The sequence below is a fragment of the Nesoenas mayeri genome, assembly GCF_963082525.1.
Source record: "Nesoenas mayeri genome assembly, chromosome: 14".
NCBI lineage: Eukaryota > Metazoa > Chordata > Aves > Columbiformes > Columbidae > Nesoenas > Nesoenas mayeri.
Genome location: NC_137556.1, coordinates 5,163,327 through 5,176,792, shown reverse-complemented (window position 1 = coordinate 5,176,792; position 13,466 = coordinate 5,163,327). Strand labels below are relative to the sequence as shown.

Here is a 13,466-nt window from a genome sequence, read left to right as displayed (position 1 = left end):
GTCTTGCAGATTAGAGGGTAAAACTCGATGGCTCACATTTGAAACTAGACAAGCTCTGAGTGGGGAAGAAAGCACTGAGGGGGCTGATTTGCTAATCGAATGACATGTCAGTATTTAAAGCGAGTTCTCTCTCTGCAAATATTTAAACGCAGCAGGGTGTTTTTCTAGGAGACAGAAGCTCTAGGTCAGCCGCAGCTGTTGCACATGGATTAGGTATTAACTGGGGAAGCCTCGTGGCTGTGGTTGTACCGGCGCTCAGCCTGGGTGACAGCAGCCGTCCCTCCATGCTCGTGCTCCTGCAGCAAAGGTCAGTGGCCAAGGAGCTGAAGGACAGAGAGGTTTGTCCTGGGGTTGCCGTTAGGTAAGTGCCACTGAGTGTTCAGAAACATTCCCCTTTGCTTTTTATCTTATGTGCAGCTGGCACCATTGGCAGCTCCATGGCAGGCCAGGACTGGGCAGGGGACACCACATGTGTGACAAAAACAGGGGAAATTTTTTTAACAGCAAGTTCTTTATTTGCTGCTCGTGGTGCCCCAGTCTGCCTGCGCAGCGCTCGATCCTTTCCGGGTCAACTTTGAGAATGCAATTTGTTGTTTACAGTTTCCAGCGCTGTTCATGTGTGTGAGAAGGAGAGCATGTGAGTGCCAGCACCAGTCATACGTTTCTAATCGTGCTGTTTCAAGAGATATTTTTGATAGTGCCGCTTTGCATTTCAGAGCGCACACACTTTTACTTGGCGCTGCTAAAGCTGCGATGCAGCACCCAGCTGTGCTCTGTCTTGAGCAGTTTTGCATAGAGTTAAGCAGAGGGTGGGTAGTTGTGTTCTTCTTATTCTGCATTTCTACTCTCCTGCTGAATCACAGAAGGAGAGATGACATGGAGGTGTAGGTTAAATACACAAGAAAACAAGATAAACCGGGATCATGTCTCCTACAGAACCAGCTAGTCGTGGTTTCGGTTTTGTCTTTCAGCTCTTTCTCCCTCAGTCTTCTGGCTGCTGTCTGTCTGTCTATCACCCTCTCTTTTCCTTTGGATTTAGGTGTGGAAACTGAACATCCAGAACCATGACCACTCACGTCACGCTGGAGGATGCCTTGTCCAATGTGGACTTGCTGGAGGAGCTGCCTCTGCCAGACCAGCAGCCATGCATCGAACCACCTCCATCCTCCATCATGTACCAGGTACCGTCAGCTCCCAGAGGTGGTGGGGCAGGGGGCTTGTTCTGGTAGCTCATGCAAAGCACAGGGGCACATGGTGCTGTGAGAAGCAGCTGAAAACATCGTGGGTTCACCATCTTTCAGGAAATGTTGAGAACAGATCTAGCCACAAATCTATTCCCAAAGGTTTTAAAAGGAAAGTGCTAGAGATTACTGAAAGGGATCTTTAAGGCTGAGCAAGACATAGGGAAGTTAAAAATGAGGACCAGAGTGCATGAATGGGTAAGAAGCAGGATATAAGATTTGTGATAACAGCAGAAAGTTCTCAGCGATGTTTTGTTGTGCACATATTCCTGTGCTTCCTTTTTATAGTAGTGTGTGCAGCTAAACAGATCAAAATGAAAGTTCTGCCTGACTTTGGCCGGTCTGTGCTGCTCACACAGCTGGAGCTGCTGGTCTGGGGAGCTGATGGCATGCAAGGGAGGGCAGTCGCTACCGTTGCTTCTCTGCCTTGAATAACCACAGATTTAGCTGCAGCTGCATTGACCAAGCAAAGCTTGGCATAAGCCCAGGGCAAGGCTCAACCTCCTGCTTTTGGATCCGCAGCAGGATGCCTCAGCTGCTTGGCCACCACACCCTGCCCTATAGCACACACCCAGGGTTAAATATAATGTGGGTTACTTTCTCCATCCTGCCGCTCCTGAATTGCCGACTTACCCATGGCAATGTATAAATACACCCATACAGTGATTGCCACGCCATGTACACAGGGGTCTGAAATTACAGTATCTCTTTCAGCAGGTCAGGCTGTGGGCACGTTCAGTAGCATTGGTATCTCTACAGGTTATCAGACCCAAAGGCAGTTCTGGGCTGCTCAGATTTCAGCTCTCCCTGGAAAAATCTTGATATCCTTTTTGCATGTCGCTTCTTTGAAACCTTTTTATTCTTTCCTGTCTTGTATTCTGTGAAGGGATCAGGGTGCAGCCTCCTGTCAGGGCCACAAGTGTGTGCACACAGCTGGGCCTAAAAACCCTCTCTAAACTGCATCTAGAGGTACTGGCCAAGCCTATTTCCTCATCATACCTGGTTTGTGTGTAGCCCTCTCTCCTGCTAGCCAGAAATGCATATGCAGCCTCAGCTTTTGGTGTCACATTAGTCACATATGATGTCCTGGAGGCACTGAGAAGAGTTGTTCTGTGGCCATAGGTTTGTGCTCCCAGCTTCCTACTCAGGAAACCAGTTATTGAGGTGAGCGTGGTCACTGTGATGCTAATGGTACTGCAAGGAGCGAGCGGCTCTGGGTGCCTCGGACTTCTGTACTCTCTGCCCTGCAGCAGGTACAGTCAGCCAGCCTTCGCAGAGGAGATGACCCAAGTGAAGAGCATGTGGATGGGCACTTGGTGCAGAGAGGCTGTGGAGCTGCTTTTTTCATCCCCCCCTTGCTCTGCACTTTCTTATTCCCCTGTCTTGACCCAACGCAGTAGCTCAGCTTCCTAAACAACTGTTCCTCCTGAAGCATCTGCTTGCAAGAGCAAGACTAATGCTGATAATAGTGTCTAGATGAGTGCCGACTTTTGTATTTATGTTTTCCAGACATCACATTCCCTGTCCTTTCTGTGTGTTTATTCTTTGCAATTCCTGCTGACAGGATGTGGTCTTCCCCTAGCAGCCAGGCCACAAATAGAAATTAGTGAGGCTGCATCTGTCTTTGAGTTACGAAGCTAAAATCCTTAAAATAATTGCTGTAGGTTTGCTCTCTGGTGTGGCTACAATTCCTTGTAACTGATCCCCACCTGGTTTGGCTTGATTTCACAAGGGTTTGTCAGTCTTGACTGCCATATTTTCACACATATAATCTGCCGGATTTTCTCTAATGAACATGTGTGGTTCAGAAGCATCTCAGGCTGCACATATGAATCTATTTCAGATCTTGAGGTGCAGAATCTCAAATTGTTCATAAGCTGCTCCTGTGCCCCAGGAGCCGTGCCAACACATTCCATGCTGAACTGTATCAGGGGAGCAAATAAACAGCTGTATTTTAACCCCCATCTCTCCATTTCATCCATAGGCTAATTTTGACACAAACTTTGAAGACAGAAATGCCTTTGTGACTGGCATTGCCAGGTACATCGAGCAGGCAACGGTGCACTCCAGTATGGTGAGTCCCGCAGGCACTGCCCTAGCGATGCTGAGCCTGCGGTACGTGCCCTGCCCCAGCAACGCCTCTCTCTTTCAGAATGAAATGCTGGAAGAAGGCCATGAGTATGCTGTGATGCTTTACACATGGAGGAGCTGCTCACGAGCCATCCCCCAGGTACTCAAGCCCTTCCTAGGCAGAGATGTTCCCAGAGCACCCAGTTGGTTTTGTCTTCAGCGTGGGTTAGTTTGGACCAGAGACAGAAGAACAAAAAAAGCAGAGAAGACTAAAGCAGACTGAAAGGAGAAACCACAGAGTCTTCAAATTGTCTTCTTCTCACCAAAGTCTCATCTACAGATCTCAGCAGCTGGTAGCCATTTCAGAAACAGATCTATACTGCTGCTCTAGCAAAGGGCATCTCCTCTACACTCTCATGTGTGTGCAGGGTCCATCCCTGACACCTCCAGCAGTATCTCTCAGCTCAGTCACACTCAACACAAGCCAACTGCCTTCTATACATTCCAGTCCCTCCCCTACTCCCCAGAGCAATTGCACCTGAAATGATTTCATCCCCACAGGACCAGTTTGTTAGTCCTACAGCTGCTAACAGGACCCAGCTGAACACAGCTCTGCTCCAGCACGGTTCTTGGGATAGTGCTGTGTTTTGTCACTTGGGTCTTGGGCAAGACAGTGCTACAGATCACCTGTTTTGGTGTTTCAGTGTCATCCCATCCTGGGTGTCCCCACAACGTTTGTACCTCTCCAAGTGCAGCTTGTGAGGTCCCTACTCTGTCCCATCCTGCTCCCCGGGCCTGCAGGCAATGCCACAAGTGATGGAGGGACCAGACACCACCACAGCAAAACATTCATTTACACATTCACCAGATTTGATCTTGCAGTGTCCCCTGTGCTTTCCATGGGGTACATGTCTGCAGCCAGAGGGTCCTATTCTCAGCCCCCCAGTATGGCTGCTTGGTCGTGTCCACCTCCCTGTGCTGCATCAGGGACAGTGGTTTTACAGGTGACCAAACGTGCACCACTCCTCCCTACTGCGAGCTGCATCCTCATGGCCATCAATACTGCTTAACTGCACCATGAAAAACCAGGGCTGGGACATTAGATTCCCCACTACAGAGAGGGCAACACTACTTTTGCATCTTCCCACATGTAAAACTGGCTCATTTGTCCCCTTGCATCCTGTGGATCAGCTGCTAAGCTAAGAAATTTGCACCAGAGCTCACAGCCCCATGACAGTCCTGGGTCAGCAACAACTGGAGATAAAACCAGAGGAGGGCAGCAGGATGCACTGCCTTGTGCAGCTGTGGTTTTCTCTAAAAGTCTGGTAATGACTCCAGGTAACTGTTTGGAAATGAAATGCATGACAGTTGAATAAGCCCTTAATTTAGCTTCCTAGGATTCCGATGAAGGTGACTCACTTCATTGCTAATAGCCACATACAAGCCCAGTGATTTTTAGCAGGTAAGCAACAGAACCAAAATTATCTCAGCAAGACTAGCAGAGCCATAGCCTGCTGCCTTATGTGTCCATGGGACTTCGCAACACAAAGTCTCAGATAACTTTGTGATATAACATTCTCGCATTGTGTAACAAGTCCAGGCTCCATATTGCATGGGTTCTACCCCAGACAAATGCATTAGAGGACTGTCATTTCTCAGAGTCAGGATTGTGCCTGTTTATAACGCATGGGAGGAATTTTGTATCTGAGAAACAGTCCCTTCTGCTGTCACCTGTTTCCTTGAGAACAAGCTCCCTCTTGGGTCTCTCCGTTGTCCTCAGATGGGGACAAGATTCATTGTGGTGGGCATTGCAGGCCACAGCTCTGTTAGAAACTCTGATGCTGACAAGGATAATTTGTCTTTGTGATGCAGGTGAAATGTAATGAACAGCCAAACCGAGTGGAGATTTATGAGAAGACAGTGGAAGTCCTGGAGCCAGAAGTCACAAAGCTTATGAAGTTCATGTATTTTCAGGTAGGTGGTCAAGGAGAAAGGCAAAAATAATTTATTACGTTGGTCTTAACATATCTTAAGCAGGGCTGTGCTGTCCTTGCCTGCCTGGAGAGCCCCCAAGCTCCCTGGTAGGTCTCTTCCTTGCAGCCAACAGCAGATGGGCTTGAGTTGCTCCAGGGGAGGTTTAGATTGGATATTAGGAAAAAGTTCTTCCTGGAAGGGGTTGTCAGGCATGGGAACAGGGTGCCCAGGGAAGTGGTGGAGTCACCATCCCTGGAGGAGTTTAAAAGGCATTTAGACGAGGTTCTTAGGGACATGGTTTAGTACTAGAGTTAGATTAGGTTATGCTTGGATTTGATGATCCTGAGAGTCTCTTCCAACTGAAATGATTCTATGATTCTATACGAGAGACCTGTCCAAAGCAAAATCTGTGCCATGTGTCCCTTTTTCAGCCCTGAAATCTCATGCACAGGTTGGGAATGAGCACACCTTCATTACATGGAGCTAATGAGTGCCACAGGCTCGTTTTTTTCTGGGATTCTGGCTGGTGGATGTGCAGAGCTGTTTCTCCACCAGCATCTGCTCAGCTCATTCTTCTGCTCTTCCCTGTGAAGCAAAGCCAGGAAGAGCTGAGGGCTGGTGGTGCAGCTGGTGCCCAGGGCTGGATCCAGCCACGCTGCTGGACACCCTCCTGTGCCCACAGGAACAGGGATATGCTCACAGCCGCCTAAACTCATGAGTCAAATGGCAAAGAGCACCAGAGCTTAAATTTAGCAGTTACTATGCTTGAGGCACTTGACAAAATAATACGCTTAGATCCCAGCAGAGGAGCATGTGGCAAACACAGAGCTGTTGTGTGCTCCAGGAACCTCCCCCCATCACCACCTGCCTTTATAACTGGCTGCAGCTGGGTTTCACTTATGTGTTTATGTTGTATGTCCTGTGATGCCTTTGTGCCCCACCTGAAAAACTGAAGCCTGATTTTACAGAACTCCGTGCAGGTGCAATTAAGAGGCTTTGAGACGCCATCCTTGCCTCCGGCACTGAGAACATTTGTCTGCACTGGTTTGTAACACTGCTTCACTCCATGGCAACAGTGGAGAGGGACCTGGGAGCCTCCATCCCCATCAGAAAAATGATTTGTTAAAGGAAGGAGGTGGTGGGTGGGCAGATGAGGGTCCCATTGGTGGCTTGGTGATGCACAGGACCTGCTGCTGGGATGACCATGTCCCACTGCGTTGCAGCGCAAGGCCATTGAGCGGTTCTGCAGCGAGGTGAAACGCCTGTGCCATGCTGAGCGGAGGAAAGACTTCGTCTCTGAGGCCTATCTCCTTACACTGGGCAAGTTCATTAACATGTTTGCTGTCCTGGATGAGCTGAAGAACATGAAGTGCAGCGTCAAAAACGACCACTCTGCCTACAAAAGGTGAGAGGAGGTGAAGCAGCGGGAGCAGGGACAGGATGGTGCCTGGGCTGCCCAGCACTGAGGCCAGGTGGCTGGGTTTCTGTGCTCTTGTAGGCTCTCTTGTGTGGGTTTAGGCAAATCTGTGAGCCTCACTGTGTTTTGGTTCCCTCTTGGTTGAAGGAGGAAAGAGCAGAGCTGTAGTGCAGAAGGTCTGAGGCTGCTGCATTGCAGCTGCAGGTGAAACAGGGAAGATGGGTGAGAGTCACACGTTGGGTGAGTGATCCTTGGTAATGCCGGATTTCTCCCTTCCAGAGCTGCCCAGTTCCTGCGGAAGATGGCAGACCCACAGTCTATCCAGGAGTCCCAGAACCTCTCCATGTTCTTGGCAAACCACAACCGCATCACACAGGCATGTCTCCTTCCTCTGAACTGGTTAACTTCTCCGTAGGTGGAGGCAGTGATCTCACCGAGGCTGACGGCACTGTGGCAATAGCTGCCTTGTTTGTTGATGGTCCTTGGGTCAGGATGTATAATTCGAGCAGTATCTCCTTCTCACAAGTCATTCTGGGTGGATTCGGAGGTCTATTTATATCAAGACAAGGCTTAAGGTTCAAAAGATAAAGTAAGAGCTATCGTGAGGAGATTCTGCCAGAAACTCTTCTGTTTTCCACAGTAAATCCATCCAGTCTGTCTCTGCAACTACTTGGGTCTGCAGATCAGACCCCATGGCCCTCCACACTCCACAGGCTTTATAGCTTCTGCTAATTAGATAAAATATTGCACAGAGGCAGGAGTCAGAAACTCTGCTTCTGAGGGAGACCCTTTCTTTGCATCTCTACTGTCTGACATTTGGCTGTTGTGATCAGTCTGAAGGGGAGACCTGTCCTGCAGAAGGAAGGTTGTTCCTTACCGGTGGTACCGTGGGGTCAGTCTGCTCTCTGTAACTTAAGAAAAGTGCACAGATGAGGTTTTAAGAAACCTCTTATCGTTCTACTCTTAATCTTTCAAATATGTTTCTCCCCTGGTTCCTGCTGTTCCTCTGACTGTGTGGATGTTGATGTTTCAGTGTCTGCACCAACAACTGGAGGTTATCCCTGGCTATGAGGAATTGCTGGCTGATATTGTCAACATCTGTGTGGATTACTATGAAAACAAGATGTATCTTACTCCCAGTGAGAAACACATGCTCTTAAAGGTGAGATTCGGCTATGCTTATGGGGCTGGGTGTTTGTGTAATTTCACTTTTGTTTTAGTAAAATGAAAATGCCCTCTTGGGACAATGTTTCTCTTACTTTTCTGTCTTTTTTTCCTCCTTTGGGTCTACATGCATCCCTTCTCTGAAGGGCCAGCACCCTCTGGCCGCACGAGTAGCTGTGAGATGGGAAGGCTCTCTGCATGCAGCAGCTAAGCTGCCTTCCTCCTCTTTCTGCTTCCCTTCTGACCTCTGTTACTTTGTGTGTTCTGCTGCAATACCTCAATCCTCCCATTTTCTCCTCTTTCACCTCTTCTTCGTAGCTGAACAGACCGGATGTGATCGTGGGTCGGAGATGTCCTACCCCAGTGCTCTGAAGTGTCACCTCTGTCAGGCAGTGCCATGAGCTGCCTCTTAACTTGGACCTTCTCCCATCATTTCTCTGCTTTCTGGCCTTCTCCCATATTCCCAGATAAAAATCTTCCTTCCTCCTTCCCTTTCCTCTGTTCTTCCCCATCTCCATCTCTGTCTTTTCCCCCAGTCCTTCCCAAGAAGCTCTCCCTGCTTCGTGCGTGGTTGTGTTCTGCAGCTGGTGGATGTGAGCACTGGTGGGTGCCCTGTGCTCTCCAGACCTAGAAGGGGTTTTTCTGTTGTTCATGGATGTGTGATATCATGGGCTTGACCTGGGTAACTGTATAGGACATGCCAAAATCACTACCGACTTTGCAACCCTGAATTTTCTTCTTGATGCCCATTCCCAGCAATAATTCCGAGCAGAGTGCAGACCCTTCCAGGTTTGCTTTCCTGACTTGAAAGATCCCTCAATATGAACATGCCAAAGTATCTGCTTGTTTTGTGTATTTGTCCTTACTGTAAGTCAGTTATTACAGTAATTGCAGTCACTACTACCATAAGAACTTAATTACCACAGTGTGAGTCAACCAATGTTCTTTGAAGGATAATATGGGTAGTTTGAAAATCTATAATGATTTGTCCTGAATTAAAGGCAAAAAAATCAATCCAGGAGCATATTTTAAATGCTTTCAATTCTTCTCTGGAAGTAAATGTTTGCTTTTGGGTGGAGAAGAGTTTTGGGTTACTGTTATGTGGGAGAGAGTAGGAACAAATTACTGGAGTGAACATCATGTGTTTTTGCACAAGAAAGAGAAGCGATCAGCCATGTGTCCTCTATCTGCCATGTACATCCTTGCAGATGTGTGTGTGTGTTATAGAGTCTTCTCATGAGTGTCAGGTGGTACAGGAGCCTGAAATGGTCTTTCCTCGTGCTAAGCAATGAAGAACTGGTTTTGACTTGTGCTGCTAACTTCACGCTAATGAAACCTTGTCTTTCCGTCTTCTCCAGGTGATGGGGTTTGGCCTGTATCTCATGGATGGGAATGTCAGCAACATTTACAAGTTGGATGCCAAGAAGAGAATCAACCTTAGCAAAATAGACAAGTTCTTCAAGGTCAGTGACCTGTCTGGGTGAGACTGGAGTTTATTGCAGACCAATGAATTAGCAACCTGGACTGCTGCACATGCTGCCAGCAAAGAGCAAACCACAGGAACCATTTACAGCTCCAAAAAAACACAAAGGTTCAAGAAATTATCTAGGCTGAAGGATGAGGAATGGATTGCTGTGAATGTGCACGGGCACAGATGAGCAATGCCGGCCCCTGGAGCCAGCAGGGCTGTGGATGTGGGAGCGGTGCTGATGCTGGAGGTGGGGAGCTGGTGGGACTGAGGACCTTGCACATCCTGTTGGGCAGCAGCTGTTGCTGTGCCTCTGTCTGCTTCTGAGGGGTGAAGGACAGGGCTGGCACATGAGAGGTCTGTTGTGTGGATGCGGGAAGGGTGTGCCCGACTGACATCACTTTTACCTCTTTGCAGATTTTTGAGGCAGGTTTGCAGTCTGCTGAGGAGCACCAGGGTTTCCAGCCACTGGCAAAGCTGGCTGGTTTGCTGAGGTCTGTGCTGGTGATGATTGCACTCCCCTTTTCAGCAAGCTGCTGAGCTGAGGAACAGAGGACACAGCTGGCCAGCCAACATGTGATCTGGCAGTCTTAGTTCATGCATAAACTGTGCTCCCTGTGGGACAGAAAAAGCTTCTTGTGTCAGCTGGGACTTCAGGGTACTAAATGAGTTTCTCAAAGGGCTCACCCAGTGGTTTGATGAACCATTTTTGTCTTATCTGAGATCTGAGTTTTGGGCAAAGGCCCATGAGCACTGAATACTCCCAGTGACAGGGTGGGAAGCAGCCTGCCCATGCACATGTGCAGCTGTGTCCAGCCCTGAACTGATCCACAGCTGGAGACCAGGCTGCATTGCCCTGGGGCCACTCATCACGAGAAAGGTTTGGGATAACCCTGTCTGCTTCTCCCCAAAGTCTGGTGTGTGGCAGAAGGAGAGGGCAGCTGAGAGCCCGCACTGCACCGACTGTGGCATTTATGGGGGAAATGACCTCTCCTTGTCATCTTCTGCACACAGGCTGGGTCTAGGAGGCATTTCAGGTTTGGGGCAGGTCAGCTCTAGGAGGCATGGTGGGATTTGGCAACGGACAAATGTATTGGCAACAAAGAATAACAGTATAGCAGGGGTACAGCAGAATAACTTCCCAGATGGAGCAATTAGTTTTCTTTTAGATGTACTGGACTTGAGCAGTCCTTCCAGAGTCCTGTTGTCTCCACTGTATTTATCTTTCCCCTGAGATGGAAAGATCAGTTTTTGTTACCGACATTTATTCCACATAAGGGAAAATGAGATGATTATTTCTAGGGGGGACCACAGAGTGGTTCTTCTCCATCAGTCTTTCAGCAGAGTGGATTCTCCCTGCTGCTTTACCCAGAGAGTTGCTGAGAAGCCTGAAAGAAGAGGTTGGTTGTGATGACAGAGGATGCCTCCTTGCTTTTGCTCCAGCTTGCAGTTTATAGATGATGTGCTGGGGCTGTGCAAGAGGAGGGAACAGTCGAGCCCAGATAGCTGGTTTCATGAAAGGCTGGTGTACCAGCTGCCACATCCTCACCCTGAGCAAGTGGGGACTTATTTGCCTCAATTTGCATCATGTCCTGGAGAAAGCCCTGAGATCAGGGCTCAAATGCCTGCATAGGGAACTACAGACAGACACCATGACCTCATGACCGGGTGATTATGGGAGATTAGAATACCCTTCAGTCACTGGGGAGACTGCTGAGGACTGCAGCTCTGCAAAGGTGATTTATCGTGCCATCCCTCGGAGTCTTCCAAGTTTTCCCTATCAGCTTTGCTAATTTAACTGATTCTCAGTCTAAATCAAGCCCTCAGTGTCATCTGTAGAGTTTGGTCATCTTGGTGCATTCAAACAGGTTTGCTGTTCATTGAAAAGTGCTGTGGGCCATCAGATAATCAGATAAAATATCTTCCTTTGCATGGAATAACTTTCTCCTTTCCAGATTTTTTTCCATTAACTTTTCTCCAATATCTGCTGTGGTCTCACCTAATCAGTTAAGTACCACTCCAGACTATCAGATCTCAATAAGAAAAGGCCAACTACTTCTCTTAAAACATCTGCTTATTGCGTTCTGATTAGATTTCTAGTGGATTGACTGGGAATTTGAGTAGTGAAAATGAACTATCCCTTCATTTAAACCTTTTATGAAAGTGCCACCGGGAATCCCTGGTGAGAGCATTACACATCTGCTGCACGAGTCAGCCTGAGAAGAGAAGCATGTGATAAGACACAGAATTTGCCACCATCTTCCCTGAATTTTGGAGCAAGGCTTTTGTAGTTGGGTGAAATTGAAGCTTCGTATTTTATTGAAGAAATGTCAGTAGCTCTTGGTTGAATTTTGTTTGCAGCTGAAAGCTTAGTGAAGCAAAGATCTGTCTGAGCTTGAGGTACATTTAGTGCACTTTGAATTTATTTCCCATCCAAATCCTCCTGAGATGTAAAGAGTGAGATATACCATGTTATAGTGCCTGTGTCTTTCACTTTGTAGAGAAGTCTGATGACACATCACAGGCAGCTGCAGTGCCAAAGTACAGTCTGAGTCCCTGGGGAAAGACGCCACGTGCCTGGGAGTCCAGGCAGCAAAGCAGCCTACAGCTCCTCTCTGAAGGAAGCCACAGTGACTTGCTGCCAAAATTCCAATGTTCTGGCTTTTCATCCCTCTTTTCTCTTGGAGGATTAAGATGGGAGGCAATAAGCCCTGCTCAGGGATACACTTTTCTCTTTTTGTTGTAAAAAGTGCCTTTCCTCTGGCTGGTTACAGCCCTGAACCATTCTGGTCATAACCAGCCTGGCATCGGTAAGACCAGGACTCCAGAGCACTTACACGGGGCGATTTTCCTCACACAAAAGGCCTTGTGATCATTATCAGTCGCTTTCTAGGTGCAAAGTGACCCTGGGTCCAGGTTTGCACCTTGCTTTAAACAGCCTGACACTTTACCATAGCTTTGGAGGCACAGGATGCTGTTTTCTAGTCCCTTGTGTTGCACTGGGGCCAACGGGCTCTCACTCTCCGCCGTATTTAAACCATCTTTTGTTTTCTTTTCCAGCAGCTGCAGGTGGTTCCTTTATTCGGCGATATGCAGATAGAACTGGCCAGATACATTAAGACCAGTGCTCACTATGAGGAGAACAAATCCAAGTGAGTGCCTGCCATAATGTCTCTTGGCTTCTGTGTGTGTCCCAAAAAGCCACGGGAGCTGCGACTCCCTGGCGTGTGTGAGGTCTGTGCGCGGGTACCCGTGTGTGTCCTTGTGAGGTGTGAGTCCCGGCGTGCCAGCTCTGTGTCTGCCTCCCTGTCCCTGCATGGGAAGATGTCCCCGCCGGCCCCTGAACCTACGTGTACCGCACCCCCATGTGCACGGATTGGGGATGCCGCTGAGTGCTTGCGAGGTGTGCGCGCCCGGAGGTGTGTGAGTGTGAGCAGCGTGTCCCTGCTCTGGAGAGATTTTAATCCACATTTTTCACCTCAGGGACAAAATCCTCCAGAGCGTGAACACAGCAGTGGATCTCTTTGCAGTTAGCCAGGGTGGCTCCTCTAGCCCAGGCAGGTTTTGTGAAGAAGGGCAGCAGGAATGCAGGTTGAAGCAGGGGGTCAGGTGCGCTGGAAATGGATATTGTGGGAGAAATGGAGTCTTTACAGCAGTACTCAGGAGTGTAAGGCACCGCTTCCCAGCCTGGCTTCACAGGCAGTTTGTTGCTCCCATCACATGAATTTGCAGGCGGCGTTTCAGATCACACCAGGCGTATGGAAGGTCACGCTTCTCTTTGTAGCTTTGCATTGTGCTCAGCTATTGCTAGAAGAATCGGTGTTAGGTTTGGATATCCTTGGAAGAGCGTTTGCTATCACATCTCAGCAAAGCCCCTCTGAGCTGTGTCTGGCTGTAATCGCTGGTGCAACCCAGCTTTCACCACTGAGTGGCCCTTCACCCTGGGACCATATTGTGTGGAAGTCAAATTTCTCTGGTGCGTGTGAGAAGCAACCCAGCCGAGCTGTATCTTCAGCAGGACAGGGACTAACCTGCAGTCTCATCTCCCAGCTTCTGTTTGCTCGTCCCCTTCCACCCTGGAGGGTCTGGCTTTTCTGGCCCTCCCTTGCCCTCCTGAAGGCTGGTTGAAAAG

General features: G+C 48.7%; 1 protein-coding gene across 4 annotated transcripts in view; it reads left to right on the top strand.

Annotated features, from left to right (window-relative positions):
- Window positions 1–1,064: 1,064 nt before the first annotated feature.
- CYFIP2 (cytoplasmic FMR1 interacting protein 2) overlaps window positions 1,065–13,466 on the top strand; it is a gene marked incomplete at both ends in the record, with an annotated part of 42,409 nt that continues 30,007 nt past the window's right edge. The window contains 9 exons of one of the 4 annotated variants that reach the window (XM_080353471.1): window positions 1,065–1,181; window positions 3,226–3,315; window positions 3,394–3,471; window positions 5,184–5,285; window positions 6,509–6,690; window positions 6,982–7,078; window positions 7,736–7,864; window positions 9,225–9,329; window positions 12,395–12,486. In XM_080353471.1, the coding sequence (XP_080209597.1) occupies window positions 1,065–1,181; window positions 3,226–3,315; window positions 3,394–3,471; window positions 5,184–5,285; window positions 6,509–6,690; window positions 6,982–7,078; window positions 7,736–7,864; window positions 9,225–9,329; window positions 12,395–12,486 (992 nt within the window). The remainder of the gene's footprint in view (window positions 1,182–3,225; window positions 3,316–3,393; window positions 3,472–5,183; window positions 5,286–6,508; window positions 6,691–6,981; window positions 7,079–7,735; window positions 7,865–9,224; window positions 9,330–12,394; window positions 12,487–13,466) is intronic. The other 3 variants (XM_080353473.1, XM_080353472.1, XM_080353474.1) reach the window with 3 other exon arrangements.